The sequence below is a fragment of the Sus scrofa genome, chromosome 7, assembly GCF_000003025.6.
Source record: "Sus scrofa isolate TJ Tabasco breed Duroc chromosome 7, Sscrofa11.1, whole genome shotgun sequence".
Classification (NCBI taxonomy): Eukaryota; Metazoa; Chordata; class Mammalia; order Artiodactyla; family Suidae; genus Sus; species Sus scrofa.
This window is the reverse complement of record NC_010449.5, coordinates 114,830,903-114,851,936: the sequence shown is the minus strand read 5'-3', so window position 1 is coordinate 114,851,936 and position 21,034 is coordinate 114,830,903. Positions and strand designations below refer to the sequence as shown.

General features: G+C 36.5%; 1 protein-coding gene across 14 annotated transcripts in view; it reads right to left on the bottom strand.

Annotated features, from left to right (window-relative positions):
* The window catches only part of UNC79 (unc-79 homolog (C. elegans)), a 262,072-nt gene that overhangs the window by 176,408 nt on the left and 64,630 nt on the right, over window positions 1-21,034 (bottom strand). For 13 of the 14 annotated variants that reach the window (XM_021099643.1, XM_021099642.1, XM_021099634.1 and 10 more), the window contains 2 exons: window positions 19,362-19,417; window positions 18,572-18,701 (listed from right to left, as the gene is read on the bottom strand). The exons of the other annotated variant lie outside the window; for it this stretch is intronic. In XM_021099643.1, coding sequence (XP_020955302.1) covers window positions 18,572-18,701; window positions 19,362-19,417 — 186 coding nt within the window. The remainder of the gene's footprint in view (window positions 1-18,571; window positions 18,702-19,361; window positions 19,418-21,034) is intronic. 14 annotated transcript variants of the gene reach the window in all.

Sequence of the window (21,034 nt, the reverse complement as noted above, 5' to 3'; positions counted from 1 at the left end):
GTTAGCAACAGAGCAATGGTACCTGTTACCACTTCTATTTAACATTTTCCTGAAAGCCTAGGCAATAAAACAAAGAAAAAAATTCAGCAATAAATGGTATAAAAATTAGAAATGTCAAATTTGTCTTTATTTTATAGATGACATCACAGTCTATATGGAAAAATCAAAAACACAAACTACTAGGACTAATGATAGAATTTTGCAAAATAATGGGATAAAAGATGAATATGTAAAAATTAATTGAACTTCTTGGAGTTCCCGTCATGGCGCAGTGGTTAACGAATCCGACTAGGAACCATGAGATTGCGGGTTCGATCCCTGCCCTTGCTCAGTGGGTTGACGATCCGGCGTTGCCATGAACTGCGGTGTAGGTTGCAGACATGGCTTGGATCCCGCGTTGCTGTGGCTCTGGTGTAGGCCGGTGGCTACAGCTCTGATTTGACCCCTAGCCTGGGAATTTCCATATGCCATGGGAGTGGCCCAAGAAATAGCAAAAAGACAAATAAAAAAAAATTAATTGAACTTCTTAATACTGTCAATAAACAATTATAAATTAAATTTTAAAAGAATATCATTTACAATAGCATCAAAAAATCAAATACATAGGAATTAATTGAACAAAAGAAATGCAAGAATTCTATACTGAAAATTACAGAGCACTACTGAAATAAATTTTAAAAGAACTAAATAGTGAAAGTTATATATGTTCATGGACTAAAAAACAATATTTTTATGGTCCTAATTCTTCCCAGAGGGAACTCCAAACCAAAATCCCAGAAGGATTATTTTTGCAGAAATGAAAGCTGATACTAAAATGTGTATGGAAATGCAAAAGACCTAAAATAGTCAGGATGATCAAAGAAGAAAAACAAAGTTAGAGACTTGTTCCGTCTGATTTCAAGACTACAAAGCCAAAGTATTTAAGACTGTTTGTATCAGTATACAAAACAGTGAAACAGAATAGAGTCCAGAAATATATCCACACATATATAACCAAGGGGCCAATACAATTTAAAGGATAAACTTTTTTGACAAAAGGTGCTGGAACAATCCAGAAGGAAATAAATGAACCATACTCACCACACACAAAAATTAAACTTAAATGGATCATAGACCTAAATGTGCAAGCTAAACTATAAAGGTTTCTAGAAGAAAACGTGGGAGACTATCCTCACAACCTTGGAGAAGGCAAAGATTAAAGGCATTAGCCACAAATGAAAAAATGAAAATTTTTCATTTTTCAAAATTAAAAACTCATGCCCATGAGTTAAGGAAATAAAACAGCAAACCCAGGCTGGAAGACAATATTTGCAGTATATGAATCTGATAAATGACTCACAGGAGACTACATAAAAAATAATACATAGCAATAATGAGATAATCTAATCAATGACTATGCAAAAGACCTCATCAGTTACTTCACAAAATAAGATAACTCAATAACCAATAATTATTTGAAAAGATATTTAACGTTAGTCATCAAGTTAAAAACACGAGATATATACCCACTAGAATAGCTAAAATTCAGAATATGGATAGTTGTGTTAGCAAAGGTGTATAGCAAGTGAAATTCTTACACATTGTTGGATGAAATGAAAAATGACATAAACACTTTACAGTGTTGTTTAGAGTTTTCTTATAAACTCTATGATCCAGCAATTCCACTCTTAAGTATATATACCCAAGAGCAATGAATGCATAATCCCATAAAAGACTTGAATAAGATGTTCATAACAGCTTCATGTATATTGGCCAAAAACTTGAAACAACCAAATGTATATCAATAGCAGGGCCAAGAAACTTATTGTTGTAAATTCATACAATGGAATACTTATTACATATTTAAAAAAAGAACTACTAATATCCTCAACAACAGAGACTAATTTCAGCAATAATATGTTGACTGAATGAAGTCAGATACAAAAGTATACATACTATTTGATCCCCATTCATACGAACCCCTCAATTTTATGAATATATGAATTATACAGAAACAGGAGAGTGACTGCCTCAGGGTAGAAGGAGAATCACTCATGCTAGTACTTTCTGGAGTGATAGAACCATTCTACGGTCTTTATCTGGGTGATGATTAACTGAGCATTATATATTCATCAAAATTGATACGGCCATACATTGACACTTGTTTATCTTACTATATGTGAAATATGCCCTAATAAGGTACTGTTGTCACTAACAAAAGAGAGATATACCTGACAATTTCCCAAAGCTAGCAAGAGACATCAAGCCAAGAAATCCTATAAACCCTTAAAAAAACAAAGATAACTATTACCATAACTAGATATATCATACTAATGCTGTTGAAAAAATCAGAAAAAAAAGAAAACCTACTTTCTATAATGGATAGATTATCCAGACAGAGAATCAATAAGGAAACAGCAGACTTGAATAACACTATAGGATAAATACATCTAAAAGACACATACGGAACACAACAATATAGACTAAATAGATGTAACAGACACATGCAGAATGTTCTATCCAACAACAAAATACAAATTCTTTTCAAGAGCACATGGAATATTTTCTAAGATAAATATGTTAGGCCACAAAACAAGTCTTAGCAAATTCAAGAAGATTGAAATCGTACCAATTATTTTCTCTGACCATGACAGCATGAAATTAGAAATTAATAACAAGAGAAAAACTAGAAAATTCACAAACACATAGAAATCAAACACTCTTCTGAACAGCTAATGAATCAAAGAAAAAATTAAAGAGAAAATTTTAAATTCCTTGAGACAAATAAAAATGGAAACACAACATACCAAAACTATGGGATGTAGCAAAAGCAATTCTAGCTGGGGAGTTCATAGCAATAAAGGCTTCCATTAAGAAGTAAGAAAGGGAGTTCCCGTCGTGGCGCAGTGGTTAACGAATCCAACTAGGAACCATGACGTTGCGGGTTCGATCCCTGCCCTTGCTCAGTGGGTTAGCAATCCGGCGTTGCCGTGAGCTGTGGTGTAGGTTGCAGACACGGCTCGGATCTGGCGTTGCTGTGGCTCTGGCGTAGGCCGGTGGCTACAGCTCCGATTAGACCCCTAGCCTGGGAACCTCCATATGCCGCAGGGGCAGCCCAAGAAATAGCAACAACAACAACAAAAAAGACCAAAAAAAAAAAAAAAAAAAGTAAGAAAGGTCCCAAATAAATGGCCTAATTCCACACCTTAATGAACTAGAGAAAAAGAAAAAACTGAGCCCAAAATTAGTGAAAGAAAGAAAGTAATAAAGATTAGAGCAAAAATGAATGAAATAGAGAAGAGAAACAATATAAAATTTTAACTGAACTAAGAGTTGGTTCTTTGAAAAAGACAAACAAAATTAACAAATTCTTAGCTAGACCAACCAAAGAAAAGAGAGCAAACTGTAAATGAAAGAGGAGACCTTTCACCTGATATCACAGAAATACAAAGGATCATAAGAGGCTAATATGAACAACTATACACCAACAAACTGGAAAACCTAAAATAAATGGAAAAATTCTTAGAAACATAAACTTACCAGGACAAACAGGAAGATATAGAAAATCTGAATAGGGAGAGGGAGGGAGTGTGATTGATGGACTGGGTGTTTGGGGTTAGTAGTTGCAAAGTATTGAATTTGGAGTGGATAAGCAATGAGATACTGCTATATAGCACAGGGAAATATACCTAGCCACTTGTGATGGAATATGATGAAGGATAATGTGAGAAAAAGCATATATACACACACACACACACATACATACATATATCATATATATATATACATATTATATATTGTACAGCAGAAATTGACATTGATTTTATGTAAATCAACTACATAAATAATTTTTTTTAAAAAGTAAATCTGAATAGAATAACTAACAGTATGGAGATTGAATTGGTAATCAAAATCTTCCACCAAAGGAAAGCCCAGGACCAGACGGCTTCGCTGATGAATTTTACCAAACATTTAAAGAAAAAATAGTACCAATTATTCTCATAGTCTTCTAAAAAATCAGAGGAGGGAACACTCTAAAACTCATTTTACAAAGCCAGCATTATCTTGATACCAAAACACTACTAGAAAAGGACACTACTAGAAAACAACAGGCTAATAACCCTGATGAATATAGATGCAAAAATTATCAATAAAATACAAGCAAACATAATTCAGCAGCACATTCAAAGGATTATTCACCATGATCAAGTGGTATCTATCCCTGGGATCAAAAATAGTTCAACATATGCAAATCAATAAATACAACACATCACATCAGTAGAATGAAAAAAAAAAGAATAGTATGATTACCTCAACAAATACAGAAAAAGCATTTGACTAAATTCAACACCTATTTATGGTTAAAAACCCTTAACAAATTAGGCATAGAAGGAAACTATCTCAGTATAATAAAGGCCATATATAACAAGCCCACATGTGTCATACTCAATGAGAAAAATTGAAAGCTTTTCCTGTAAAACGAGGAAAAGACAAGGGTGCCTACTCTAACCTATTCAACATAGTACTGCAAGTCCCAGCTAGAGCAATCAGGCAGGAAAAAGAGATAAAATGGATGCAAATTGGAAAGAAGTGAAGTTATTTCTATTTGCAGATGACATTATTTTTATAATCAAATCCTAAAGACTCAACTAGAAAACTGTTAGATCTAATGAATGAATTCTAAAGTTAAAGGATAAAATAAATTATGATACAAGAATCAGTAGTATTTCTATACACTAACAAGGCATTTTATAAAAAAGAAATAAAGAAATAGATTCCATTTATAGTAGCATCAAAAACAGTAAAATACTTGGGCATAAACTTAATCAAGGAGGTGAAAGATCTCTAATCTGAAAACTACAAGACATGGACAAAAGAAATTAAAGAAACAAACAAATAGAAAGTTATTCCATTTTAAGAATTGGAAGAATTAATATTGTTAAAACATCAATATTACCAAAAACCATCTAAATATTCAATGCAATTCCTATCAATATTACAATGGTAAAAAACACTCCTAATTTATATGGAACTACAAAAGACCCTGAACAGTAAAAGAAATCCTGAGGAAGAACAAAGCAGGAGACATCACATTCCCTGATTTCAAGCTATAATATAAAGCTACAGTAATCAAAATAGTATGGTACTGGCATAGTAATAGACCCACAGACCAATGGAACAGAACTGAGAGCCCATAAATAAACCCAAGTATATACAGTTAATTAACATTTGACTAGGGATCCAAGAATACCCAATGGAGGAAGGACAGTTTCTTCAATAAATGGTGCTAGGATAAGTGGATATTCACATTCAAAAGAATGAAACTGGACCTCTATCTTATATTATTCACAAAAATTAACTTGAATTAAAAACTTAACTCCTCTGAAACCATGAAACTCCTAGAAGAAAACATATGAATAAAACTCCTTGACATGGGTCTTGGTAATCTTTTTTGGATATGAAACCTAAAGCGCAAGCAACAAAATAAAAAATAAACAGCTGGGACTACACCAAACTAAGAAGCTTCTGCAAAGCAAAAGAAACCTTCAATAAAGTGATAACCAACATATGTGATGGGAATAGATATCTGTAAACCATATATCTGACAAGGGGGTTATTCCAAAATATATAAAGAACTCACACAACTCAATAGCAAAAAAGAAGAAAAAAACATTTTAAATGGGCAAAGGACCCAAATAGACATTTGCCAAAGAAGTTATACAAAAAGCCAACAGGTACATGAAAGGATGCACAATATTGCTAGTCATTAGGGAAAATGCAAATTAAAACCAAAATGAGGAAGATGGCAGAATAGAAGGATGGGAGCTCAACTTCTCTCATAAAAGCAAACAAAACAACCAAATGCTGAACAACCTTCAACCAAATGGACTGACAACTTTCAAAAAGATATCCTACTCCAGAAGATAAGAGGAGGCCACATCAAGAGATAGGAGGGGCGACTGCATGATGTGAGCAACACCATACCTCCCAGGTGGGAAGCCCATGGACTGGAAAGTGACTATCTCAGAGACTCACCTACAGGAGTGAGAGTTCTGAGCCCCACATTAAATCCCCACACCTGGGAATCTGGCATTGGGAGAGGGAGCCCCCAGAGCATCTGGCATTGAAGGCCAGTGGAACTTCTGTGCAGGAGCTCCGTGGAACCAGGGAAAATGGAGACCCCATCCTTGAGGGGCACGCACAGACTTTCACATGCACTGGGTCCCAGGGCAAAGCAGGGGCTCCATGGGAATCTGGGTGGGACCTGACTGAAGCTCCTGGGGGGTCTCCTAGGAAACAAGGGGTGACTGTGGCTCATTGTGGGGGAGGGACATTGGGGTCAGAGTTTTTGGGAATGTTCATCAGTGTGCAACTCTCTGGAGGTGGCCATTTTGGGAAAATCTGGCCCCACCCATCAGTGCTGAGAAGCCCCAGGCCAAACAATAATCCAGGTGGGATCACAGTCCCACCCATCAGTAAACAGGCTGTCTAAAGACCCCCCAGGCACACAGCCACCTCTAATCTCACCCAGAGACAAAGCCCCACCCACCAGAGGGATAGGAATCAGCCCACCTACCAGTGGGGCAGGCACCAGTTCCTCCCATCAGGAAGCCTACAGCAAGCCTCCATACCAGCTGCAGCTACAAGGGGGGAAGACACCAGAAGTAAGAGAGGCTACTACTCTATTGTCTGCAAAAAGGACACCACACCAAAAACCTATAAAAATGAAAAGACAGAGAACTGTAACTCAGATAAGGGAGAAAGAAAAAAACCCAAGAAAAACAGCTAAGTGATCAGATTATCTGCCTCCAGGAAAGTCTTTAGATTGTTGATGCTGAAGATGATGCAACACATTAGAAATAAACTGGACGCAAAGATTGATAATTTAGAGCAAACACTGAGCAAAGAAATACAAGATTTAAAACTTAAGCAAGCAGAGATGCAAAATACAATAAATGAAATGAAAAATTCATTAGAATAAACCAAGAGTATGGGGGGAGTTCTCATTGTGGCTCAGTGGTTAATGAACCCAACTAGGAACCACGAGGTTGCGGGTTTGATTTCTGCCCTCGTTCAGTGGGTTAAGGATCCAGTATTACCATGAGCTGTGGTCTGGGTTGCAGACATGGCTTGGATCCGCATTGCTGTGGCTGTGGAGTAGGCCAGCAGCTGCAGCTCTGATTCGACCCCTAGCCTGGGAACCTCCATGTGCCACAAGTGCGGCCCTGAAAAGACAAAAAAAAAAGAAGAAGAAGAAGCAACCAACAGCAGAATACAGGAGGCAGAAAAACGAATAAACAAGGTGGAGGACAGACTAGTGGAAATCACTGATGCAGAACAGAAAAGAGAAAAAAGATTGAAAAGAAATGAAGAGAGTCTCAGAGAACTCTGGGACAATGTTAAACACATCTGTATTATAGGGGTGCCAGAAGGAGTAGAGAGAGAGAAAGGGACAGAAAAAATATTCCAAGAGATAATTCCCTAACATGGGAGAGGAACCACTCACTCAAATCCATGAAGCACAATGAGTACCATACAAAATAAACCCAAGGAGGAATACACCCCAAGACACATATTAATCAAACTGACCAAAATTTAAAGACAAAGAGAAATTATTGAAAGCAGCTAGGGAAAAGAAACAAATGACATACAAGGGAACCCTGATAAGGTTATGGCAGATTTTTCAGGAGAAACTCTGCAGGCCAGAAGGGAGGGGCATGATATACTTAACGTGATGAAAGGAAAAAACCTCCAACCAAGATTACTTTACCCAGCAAGGTTCTCATTCAGATTTGAAGGAGAAATCAAAACTTTCAAAGATAAGCAAAAGCTAAGAGAATTCAGCAACACTAAATTAGCTTTACACAAATACTAAAGGAACTTCTCTAGGCAGAAAAGAAAAGACAGCAACAGGAAACAAAAATTCCACAAATGACAAGGCTCACCAGTAAAGGTATATATACAGTAAAGATACAAAATCATCCATGCACAATTATGCTACCAAAATCAGAAATTGTGAGAAGAGGAGGGTACAAATGCAGGATAGTGGAGATGCACTTGCAATTAAGAGACCAACAACTTAAAACAATCTTGTATATATATAGAATCATATCAAAACTTCAGGGCAACTGCAAACCAAAATGAGATACTACCTCACATGATGTTAGAAGGACCATCATTAAAAAGATAAGAGCTAGCAAATGCTGGCATGGATGTAAAGAAAAGGAAACCTTTGGAGTTCTCATTGTGGCTCAGCAGGTTAAGAATCCAATGAGTATCCATAAGGATGTGGGCTCAATCCCTGGGCTCGCTTAGTGGGTTAAGGATCTGACATTGCCACAAGCTGCAGCATATGTCACACGTGAGGCTCCAATCCCACATTGCCATGGCTGTGGCAAAGACCAGCAGCTGCAGCTCCTATTTGACCCCTAGTCTAGGAACTTCCATATGCCACAGGTGCATCCCCCACAAAAAAAGGAAACTTTTGTGTACTACTGTAAAATGGTACATTCACTATGGAAAACAGTAAGAAGGATCCTTGAAAAATTGAAAATAGAACTACCATATGACCCGCCAATTCCACTTTTGGAAATATATCCAAAGGAAACAAAAATACTAACTCAGAAATGTATCTGTACCCCATGTTCACAGCAAAAAAATATTACAGTAGCCAAGACATGGAAGCAACCTGTGGGTCCACCTATGGATGAATGGATAAAGTTGTGAGTACAAATTTCCAGTTATAAGACAAGAGTACTAAGGATACAATGTACATGATGATTATAGTTAACACTGCTTATGTATGGTTATTAAGTTGGTAAGAGAGTAAATTCTGAGTTCTCATCACAGGAGAAATTTTTTTTCTTCTTTCTTATGTTGATATATGAGATGATGGATGTAAGCTGAATTTATTACAATAATCATTTCCAAACATATGTACAATATACGTACACGTACATTTCACAATATATGGAATGCACAATGTACATTTCACAATGTATGTACAACTATCATGCCATACACCTTAAACTTATACAGTGATGTACGTCAGTTATTTCTCAACAAAGCTAGAGAAAAAAGAAAATTTCAATCAAACAGAAAAAAAATTCAAAAGTAAAGCCAGTTTAAGCTTCAAAAGAGCAACTCAGCATGAAACAAGAAATGAAGCACAGAGAAAGAAACAAGGGGGAAAAAGATTACATGAAGATTAAAAAACATGTTACTAAAAAACCATTGGGTCACTGATGAAATCAAGAAGGAAATTTAAAAATACCTCAAGACAAATGACAATGAAAACACAACCATACAAAATCTATGGGGTGCAGTGAAAGCAGTCCTAAGAGGGAAGTTCATGACAATACAAGCCTTCCTCAAGAAACAAATAAAAAAATCCCACACAGGGAGTTCCATTCATGGCTCAACAGTTAACGAACCTGACTAGGATCCACGAGGATGAGGGTTCAATCCCTGGCCTCGCTCAGTGGGTTAAGGATCCAGTGTTACTGTGAGCTGTGGTAGGTCGAAGACATGGCTCAGATCCTGAATTGCTGTGGCTGTGGCATAGGCCAGCAGCTGTATCTCCAAATTAACCCCTAGCCTGGGAACTTCCATATGCTGCAGGTGTGGCCCTGAAAAGCAAAAAAAAAAAAAAAAAAAATCCATCAACAGAGGAGTGGAAAAAGAAGATGTGGTACATATACACAATGGAATATTACTCAGCCATTAAGAGGAAAGAAATAATGGCATTTGTAGCAACATGGATATACCCAGAAATTATCATGCTAAATGAAATCAGTCAGACAATGAGACACCAACATCAAATGCTATCACTTACATGTAGAACCTAAAAAAAGGGCACGACGAACTTCTTTGCAGAACAGATACTGATTCACAGACTTTGAAAAACTTATGGTTTTCAAATGAGACAGGTTGGGGAGTGGGGGATGCACTGAGGGTTTGGGATGGAAATGCTATAAAATCGGGTTGTGATGATTGTTGTACAACTATAAATGTAATAAAAATCACTGAGTAATTTTAAAAAATAAGAGAAAAAAATTAAGTTCACCAGGAATATATGACAATCCTGACCCAGTTTAAAAAAAATCCCACATAAACAACCTAACCTACCACCTGAAATAATTGGAAAAAGAAGACAAAACAAAACTTAATATCAGCAGAAGGAAGGAAATAATAAAGATCAGAGAGGACTTATACAAAATAGAGATTTTTAAACAATAGGAAAAAAAATCAATAAAATCCAAGTGCTGGTTTTTTGAAAGGCTAAACAAAATCAACAAATCTCTGGCCAGGCTCACCAAAAAGAAAAGAGAAAGGACCCAAATAAACAAAATAAGAAATGAAAGAGGAGAAATAACAACCAATATCACAGAAATACAAAAAAATTATTTAAAAGTACTTAGAACATCTATATGCCAACAAAATGGACAACCTAGAAGAAATGGACAAGTTCCTAGGAACAAACAGCCTGCCAAAACCGAATCAAGAAGAAACAGATAATTTGAACAGACTGATCACTAGAAGTGAAATAGAATCTGTATCCAAAAAAAAAGAATCTCCCTATAAAGTTCAGGACCAGAGAATTCTACCAAACATATAAGGAAGAACTTATACTATCCTTCTCAACCTCTTCCAAATGATAAAAGAGGAGAGAGCATTCCCAAAGTAATTCTATGAAGCTGTCATCATCCTGATAATAAAACCAGCAAAGACACTACCAAAAATAAAATTATAGGCCAATATCTGTGAAAAATACAGATGTAGAAATTCTTAACAAAACACTAGCAAATTCAATCCAACACCACACTAAAAGAATCATACACCATGATCAAGTTAGATTCATTCCAGGAGTTCCCGTCGTGGCGCAGTGGTTAACGAACCCGACTAGGAACCATGAGGTTGCGGGTTCGGTCCCTGCCCTTGCTCAGTGGGTTAACGATCCGGCGTTGCTGTGAGCTGTGGTTTAGGTTGCAGACGTGGCTCGGATCCCACGTTGCTGTGGTGCTGGCGTAGGCCAGTGGCTACAGCTCCGATTTGACCCCTAGCCTGGGAACCTCCATATGCCACGGGAGCGGCCCAAAGAAATAGCAAAAAGACAAAAAAAAAATTATATTTATATATATATATATATATAAAATAAAAATAAAATAAAATAACTTGCCTTTAAAAAAAAAAAGAAGTTAGATTCATTCCAGGCTCACAGAATGGTTCAATATAGGCAAATCAATCAATGGGATACACCACATCAACAAAAGACAAAAACCACATGACCACCTCACTAGATGCAGAAAAAAGCATTTGATAAAATTCAACATCCATTCACGATTAAAACCCTCACCAAAGTAGACATAGAGGGAACACATCTCAAAATAATAAAAGCTGTTTATTAAAAACCTATAGCCAACATAATACTTACCAGTGAAAAGCTGAAAATTTTCCCACTAAATTCTGAAAAAAGATAAGGATGCTCATTCTCACCACTTCTATTCAACATAGTAATGGGAGTCCTAGCCACAACAATCAGATAAGAAAAAGAAATAAAAGGTATCCAGGGAGTTCCCATTGTGGCAGAGCAGAAATTAATCTGACTAGTATCCATGAGAATGCAGGTTTGACCCCTGGCCTCGCTCAGTGGGTCAGGGATCCAACATTACTGTGAGCCGTGGTGTAGGTCACAGACACAGCTTGGATACTGCTTTGCTGTGGCTGTGTCATACGCCAGCAGGTGTAGCTCTGATTCAAACTCTAGCCTGGGAACTTCCATGTGCCATGGGTGAGGACCTAAAAAGCAGGGGGTGAAAAAGGTATCCAAACTGCAAAATAGAAGATAAAATTGTCATTATATGCAGATGACATGATACTCTATATAGAAAACCCTAAAAACTCCACATATGGAATACAATATCAAACGACTACCAGATACAAAGTTCTGTTTAAGTGCTCAGGTGCATTTACCAAAATGACCATAAGTTCAGCCCTAAGAAATTGTTAACATTGTCAAAGGAATACAAAGTATGTTCTGACTACAGAAGAATCAAGCTATAGATCAATACAAAACTTCACTAGGAAAATCCCCATATGTTTAGAAATTAATTACCATCCTTCTAAATGACCCATGGGTCAAAGAAGAAACCATGGAGGAACTTTGAACTCAGCATAGGAAGTTTTAGCAAGTACAATAAGGCAGGATATAAAAGGCTTAAGGATTGAAAAGGACACATTAAACTGTCATCATTCAACCACAATATAATTGCACCCGTGAAAATTTTTTTAATTGCAAATGCATTATTAGAGTTTAAAAGTGATTTAGCAAGATTGCTGGATATAAGATTAATATGCTAGAATTAATTGCATGCTACTTACTAGCAAAAAAAAGTTAGAAAGTGTAATTTCTAAAAGACATATCATTGACAATAACATCAAAAAATAAATACTGAAGGACACACCACATGAGACACAGGTAAGACATCTACACAGAAAACTACAAAACTGCATTGAGGGAAACTAAAGAAAACCTAAATAAATAAAGGGAGATACTATGTACATGGATTGGAAGATTCAATATTACAAGGAGGCCAGTTCATCAAACTGATCCATTGATTCAAGTCAATTATCAACCAAGATCCTAACTGTTTAGGTATATGTTTGTGTGTATTTAACTTCACAAACTCTTTGACTTAGCAAATATCTAGGAAGAACCTGGAAGGAGAAAGAAAAGAAGGAAGAAAACAAGAAAGATCAGGAAGAAGAGAGAGCAGGGGGAGAAAAGGGAGAGATCAACAATTACAACTAGGTAGAAAGATTTGCATTGAAGGACATAAAATTTTGTCATTGAGCTACATTAATACAGACAGTGTAGTACTGGAAAAAGGAAAAATACATGAATAGTACTAAATACAGAATCCAGAGACAGAGTCATCCTTAAATAGACATTTGATTTATGACAAAAAAAATCATACTATGGAGCAGTAAGAAAAGGACAATACTTTCAATAAATGATGTTGAGTCAAGTGACTATCCATAGAGGGAAAAAAAGTTGACCCTTACTTCACACCATATAGTAAAATTAATCCCAGGTACATCTAAATATAAAATGTAAAAAACATATATTCTAAAAGATAACAAAGAACACTGTCATAATTTTAAAGTTAGAAAAGACATTCTTAGGATATAAAAAGTACTTTATATAAAGAAAAGATTGTTAATTTGATTACATGAAAAATAAGAACCTCAGTTAGTCAAAAGCCTCTCTCTTAAGAGAGAAAAAAAATAAGAAATGATATCTGCAACATGTATAACTAGCAAAGATTATGTAAAGAGGATATACAAATGGCCAGCAAACATAAATATATGAAAAAGTGTTCATTAATAATCAGAGAAATTAAAATTAAAACCAAAATAAGATATTTTTACAAATCAATCCTAAAAAAAAAAAAAAAAAAAAAAAAAAAAAAAAAAAAAAAAAAAAAAAAAAAAAAAAATAAGATATTTTTACAAATAAATCCTTGAAAATGACTAAAGTTTTGAAAACAAGTAAAATTAAGCATTGCACAAAATGTGAAATATAAACAAAAAGAACTCTCATGTACATAATGGTAGTATAAATTAGTATAACTCTTTGGAAAATGGTTTGCTATTATCCATTAAAACTGGATAGATTCACACCCCCTAATCCAGTAGTTTCACCCTAGGCATATATCTAACATAAACGTGTGCACATGTATAACAAAAGATACACAGAAGGATGTTCATAGCAGCATTATTTGTAAGAGCCAAAAAGTGGGAACAACTCTAATATCCATTGATAGTAAAATACATAAATTGTGGTACATACATTTGGTAAAATATATGTATAGCAATAAACATGAACAAAGCAGAGGTACACTCAACCCATGGACAAATCACGTACATACACACATGCACACGCACACACGCAAATAAATAATGTATGATTCTATTTACATAAATTCAATAGCAGGCAAAAAAGAAATCTCTGAAGTCAAAAAAATAATCTGGAAGTCAAAATAGGGGTTCCCTGTGGGACAGAAGGAGGACATAATAATGGGAGTAAACGTGATGGAAGCTGTTCCACATACACTTAAAATTTGTGTTTTTGGACGTGGGTATAATGCACCAATAAAGTGGTTTAAAACATTTTACGTTATATGTAGATAAAATCAAGATAATAAAAAGATAAGAACTCAATGAGGGAGAAGTAATGACGTAACAGAACTGGTAGTCCTTCTTGTACTTTAAACTTGTATACAGCTCAAGAATCCAGCTTACTGATGTAGGGTTAGATATTTGGTAGGATAGACCAAAGTTATTAACTTTGTAGTTCTGTCTTTAGTTATTCGTGATCTCCTTTTGCCACAATCTCAGTCTTAGAAATGTGTATCTTGTGCCACATTTTTGTCCCATAATTCGGATGGAAACTATACCATAACTTGTGCTCATCTTTGCCAATAAAGGCTAAATTATGTACTAGTTGGGACACTGTAATAAGAAAATTGTTAAATAATTTCTTTCTCCTTCATTGGAGCAGGGCTTTATAGAACAATAGCTATTTCATTGCCAAGAAACTGGCACTTTTTGCATCGTTAAGACATATTAATGACCAAAATAATTGGGGTAGTTTTTGTTGTTGATAAATACTATAAACGCCAAAGAATCAAACACTGCAGATTACTAAATCTTCACTATTTGATCTTGTCCTTATCAGCTGTAAATATTCCCATGTTACTATGCTTAAGAAGCATAAATAAATCATATACATATATACATATAATTAAAATTATGGTGAATCATAAGTATTAAATCTCAATGGCTATATGTGTTTTTTGGGGTTTTTTTTTTTTTTTTTTTTTTTGTCTTTTTGCTATTTCTTTGGGCCGCTCCCACGGCATATGGAGGTTCCCAGGTTAGGGGTCGAATCGGAGCTGTAGCCGCCAGGCTACGCCAGAGCCACAGCAACGCGGGATCCGAGCTGCGTCTGCAACCTACACCACAGCTCACAGCAACGCCGGATCCTTAACCCAATGAGCAAGGGCAGGGACCGAACCCGCAACCTCATGGTTCCTAGTCGGATTCGTTAACCACTGTGCCACGACGGGAACTCCCCTATATGTGCGTTAATTGTATTATTCTTCAAATTTCTCTGTATTTGAAAAGTGTCATAATGAAAGGGGGTGACCTTATATGATTATATACAATATGATCTCTATTTTATTTTCAAATTTAGAACTGGAGGGAAATATACCAACATGTTGACAATGGTCATTTCTGGGTAGTGTTTTTTTCTTTCTTTTATATTTCTATAATTTTTTTAAATAAATAAATAAAATTTATTTTTTGGCCACAGTATGCAGACATTCCCAGGCTTGGGATTGAACCCGTGCCACAGCAATGACAATGCCAGATCCTTAACCCAGTGCAGCACCAAGGAACTCCAAAATTTACTTTGGTTTTCACTGGGAAAACTTACAAAGTTGCTGGTCCCTAAGAAAGCATTTCATCTTTGAGCTTCCAAGCCCGTAAAATTCTATTTCCACATAATTTTTATTACTGAAAATATTTAAGGTTGTAGTGCCACCTAAATACTAATGATACCCTTTAGTGCCTCTTTCATTGCAAGTAAACACTGCAGAAAATCTCTAAAGCTCCAGCCAAAGTTTAATTACAGAGTTGAATTGACAGAAGTGATGTCACTCTGTTAAAACAGGAAAGGCAGGTTTTCAATTAAGATGATCTGGGATCAAATTCAAGCTGTGCTCCTTTATTATTTATGTGAATTTAGGGATGTCCCACTCTCTGTCCCACTCCTCATCTGCAACATTGAAATAAGAAAACATACCTCTCAAGATTTTTGTGAGGATTAACTAAGAAAATGTCTATAAAACCCAATATGATGCTTGGTCCATAAATTTTGTTCAATTAGGAAAAGGTTAAAATATTAAATGAGATAATCAGCGGTTGGAACAATGTCTGACAAACAGCCAGTGCTGGATAAAAAGTAATACATGGACCAGAAAGATTAATTTCTTTTTCCATGATCTCCTGTTTGCTGCTCAGAATGGCATGATCCACTAGCATGGAATTCCCAAGAGAGCTGCTTCCCAAGGCCTTGGACAGAGCCTAGCAGGGAGCAGGAACACCCTCACACTGCAAGGATGGAAGTGTGTGGAGATATGAATACAAGAGTGAACCAAAGACTGAATGCCTTTAGGTATCTTGTTCAAAGAGGCCAAGAGAAGATGAGAGTCTCTCTGATCCCAGGAAGCACAGGCTGAGCTCTTCTGGGAAGACAGATTTGATGGCTGTTCCAGGAGGGTATGGTCATGGAGGTAAACTGAAGCAGCTTTCAGTTTTGGTGGGTTTTTTTGTTTGTTTGTTTGTTTGTTTGTTTTGCTTTTTAGGGCCGCACTCATGGCATGTGGAAGTTCCCAGGCAAGGGGTTGAATTGGAGCTGCAGCCGCCATCCACAGCCACAGCCACAGCAACGTAAGATCAGAGCCGCATCTGCAACCAACTCCACAGCTCATGGCAACACAGGATCCTTAACCCACTGAGTAAGGCTAGGGATTGAACCAACATCCTCATGAATCCTAGTGGGTTGGTTAACTGCTGAGCCACAGAGGGAACTCCAGTGGCTCTCATTTTGCTGGGCTTCTCAGACGCTCTGAACAGGCAAATCTCATCATGTGACTTCTCCATTTAAAACGTATCCATGGTTTCCCTTTGCTGCTAAGATAAAATCCAAACACTTTCACAGGGCCTGTCAGCCTTTCTGCTTCCCTCTGGCTATTCTCCTCCTCCTGTCCTTCCACTAACTAGCTACATATGATGTTTTCCAGTTTCTAAATACAATCGTGCTAACTTTGGCCTCCAAGTCTGAACCCATGCAGGGCCTTCTGCTTCAAATTCACATTTTATCCACTCATGATTCATTCCCCTTGTGACTACTGCGTGAATATCTTTCAGGCATCAGCTTACATGTTATACACTTGAGAACCTTCCTGACAATGCAACGCTCCTCAAATTTGCCCACCATCAGGATGAAGTCAGAGGCCCTTCCTGTGTGTTCCCACAGCTCTCTGAATTTGCTCTATCCTAGTGCTTATTACATTGTAAGGTTGTATCCTGGTCTTTCCCCCACAACTGGAATGTTTATGCCAGATATTAGTACTTTTAGTCTGTTGGGTTTTTTTTTCAATCATTATACCACCAGTGCCTAGAACAATGCCTGGCTAATAGTAAACACCCCATGATATTTGTTGAATAAATGAATGAATTTCCATATCTAGACTGCATTAAGCTCCATGAGGTCTGGGTTTGTGTCAGTTCGTGCATTATCAACAAAAAGTACAGTGCCTGGCACACACTTTCTCTTTCACATAGTTACTTTTCAAATATTTATCAAATACATAAATTTAATCCAATATTGTTACCCATTCATTTATCACATAAATGCTTATTTCAGGGATCTTTTGAGACGGGACTGATATTAAATATTTCAGTCATTTCACATATTATTTTGTTAGTTCTTCCAACTTTTTTTCATGCTTTTACATTCAAATTATCCACTCAGTAGCACTTAAGCATTTTCTAATATCAGCAATATAAAATACCAGTGATATAAATTTCCATTTTTTTTTAATTTACTTACTATCTGCCTTCTTCATTTCAACCATACTACTGTTACCACCAAGACCCAACGTTATTTGTTCTGCGTTAGAATAAGCCCACCAAGGACCGTCGATATCTCTAACACTTGGCTTTAATCATGAACATAAAACAGACCTAAATGAAGTTAAATCCCCTTCAACCACTTCAAATCACCTTTGGAAAGATGAGTGATGCCAAGAAAGAAGTACATTCTCAGAACATCAGTATAGAATCCCACAATAACTTGAATAAAAGCTAAGCCAAAATATCCACCTCGGCCATTTTCAGAAAATTACGCATACAATTATGCAGGGGGAGAGGGCAGTCAAGGTCATAAGAATCTCCACCACAGGTTGCTTCTCAGATTTTATAATATATAAACATAAACAACATAAGGACTAGTTGGGTTTTTGGTAAATATGTCTTTACAGTGAACTCAATGATTACTTATTGGTTATTAATTACACAAATATTCACCAATGGTTGACTCTTCATGTCAAAGTAGGCAATCAGGGTCATTTACTGCCTGAACTGGTAATATTGGAAGCACTCCAAGACTTCTTACCAGAGCAGAATTAGCCTCTTTGGATTTTGCTATATCTGAGCAAATCTGCAGCATTACTAACTGCTTCACACCTTTGCAGTGATTAACATTAGCAGTGTAAAGACCATAAGCCAGGTACGTAGCAAATGGGACTGGAGCTTAATGCAATTTGCTATGATGTCATAAATGCTTCTGAAATTTATTTTAATTAATTTTTATACCACCTAGTTTCAGAAAGGATTTATGATAGTATGTAAAGGCACAATAATTATATAATCCAGCAAAATTTTAAAAATACAGGTAGGTGAGGCAAACATGGCACAGGAGAAATAAAGAAGGGGCATCACAGAGCTATTCTCCTCTTACCTGTGTACTGCAAGCCCCTGTACTCGCTTATTGCCCCAGGAGGTTTTAAATTGGGCCAGTAATGGAACAGCATTTGCACAGCTGGAGGTTTCACTTGTGAGGGCCCATAGGCTATCACATATAAAAGGTCCTAAAAGAAATAGGAAGCATATTTTCAATAGCATTATCAAATAAAAAGAAAGGTAGCTTATTCAATTTTGATAAAGCAGAGAAAAATTCCAAGGGAGAGACCGAGATGGTTAACTTCCCTGGAATCACAGACAAGGTCATATTATAATATTATTTTTATTATTTTTTAATGACTCCTGTAAATAAGCCTCCCAGCTATTGTTCCAATGTACACTATCTTTTAAGAAATTCTTCTTTACTCATAATAATGTGGAAGAAAGGTTTTAGAATAGCATAAAGCCTGTTTGCCAAACACTGCATTTTTTAAAACATTTTCCTAAAACATATTTCTTAACAATTCACATCTCCTATTTGAAAGAAGAAAAAAGTTTCCCAAGCAACATTTCAAATTAAACTGCCACATAACATAGTATTTGCTAAATTCCAAGAATATGCTATATCCAATTACTTTTTCTTTTCAGCCACTGTGTTCTTCAAGTATCATTTCTGCTCTAAATGATAAATAATTAACCACTAAGGAAAGAATTATAAAAATCTGCCATACAAAATAATAAGACATCAATAAACTTGACCTAAACAATAGTTTTTATATGCAAACAGTATTTACTATATTATATAAATTAAATTTGTGACTCTGAGTTTAATGAGGCCTCAAACTTACTTTCCAGACTTCTTGTTTATATTTCATGAGGCATTCCAATAATTGACAATGATACACTGTAAGGAAGAAAATATAATTTGAACATGAAATATAAATACCAGACAAAACATCCTTTGAAATGTATAAACTATATTAGCATGACTTTTCACTCGAATCATTAAATTAAAAATTACTTATTTTCATATATTCATACCTTTCAAAAATCAGATAAGCCCTTGACTTTACAAGCTTTATCCCAAGATCCTTGAGAAGTATTTCGTTCATCTTATTAACAGGAAAACATCATGAAAACTCCCTAGTAATCATACTCCTATAAGCTAAAGAACTACATAGGGGAAAAAAAATAGCCTGATAGGATCATAATAGAAGTTCACATTTACTGAGCATTCCTTATATGCTAGGTATTGAGCTAAGAGCTTTATGTATTATGTATGTCATGACCACACTGTTGCCACTGGAAAACCAATGTTTATAATCCTATCTTGCCCAAGGTTGGACAGACAGTTAAGTGACGGACTGATGGATTAGAATGGAGTCTTTTATTATCAACTCCATCTTGTTGAGGAATTCTTAGAAGCCATAAAACTGCAAACTTCTTTAATTTGCCTGTGTTTACTTGAGAAAGAATGATACTTCCACCATAATTAGATACCCATTTTATACTTTTCCTAGTCTATCTTTCAACCCTATCACAGCCCTGAAGCTGGTCTCCCTTTAGCCAACAATGACCTCCTTGTAGTTCAATTCAATGGACCTTTTCCAGTCTGCCTCTCACTTGACCTTCAGCAGCATTGCTCACCACCCCCTTTCCTTGACTTCATGGCTGACCCTCTCCCATTACCTGTGGCAGACACTGCTGTTGCTGCTCAGCTGCAATCAAAATCTTTTCTTCCTTGTTCAGTTCCCAGTATACAGACTACAAAGCAAGACAATTTTCCAGATTCCACTGCAACTGGAGATGGCCATGTGACACAGTGCCGAATAGCAATTCCTAAGAATTTACTGGAGAATTTCTGAAGCTCATTCTTCCTCTTTGACAAAAGGAATGAGGCACACCAGGAGACTTTTCTCTAATTACCCTGGCTGATCTTATTTTTGATAGGATTTGATAGGACATATCTTGGAAATCTGTTTTTAGATGTGGTTATGCAAGAATGTAATAACCTCCTCTGTGGCATATCTTGCAAACATAAGAAGTTCAAGAGAAACACAAAGATGGCATCTCGGGCCCCGGATACTGTGGAGATATTTCAAAGACTTCCTATTAAGTATACAACAAATATTTGTAAAGTTTAAAGACTCTATTAGCCAACACCTCTCTGACTCTTTGGCAAGCTCATCCTCTTCCACTGGGCCATTACCTGTTGGAGTTCCTGAAGGCCTGATCATAACAAAACCACATTTTGGAGTTCCCGTCATGGCACATTGGAAAGGAATCCAACTAGGAACCATGAGGTTGCGGGTTTGATCCCTGGCCTTGCTCAGTGGGTTAAGGATCTAGCGTTGCCGTGAGCCATGGTGTAGGTCGCAGATGCAGCTCGGATCTGGCATTGCTATGGCTCTGGCGAAGGCTGGCAGCTGTAGCTCTGATTAGACCCCTAGCCTGGGAACCTCCATATGCCGCGGGTGTGGCCCTAAAAAAGACAAAAGACAAAAGAAAACACCCACCTTTC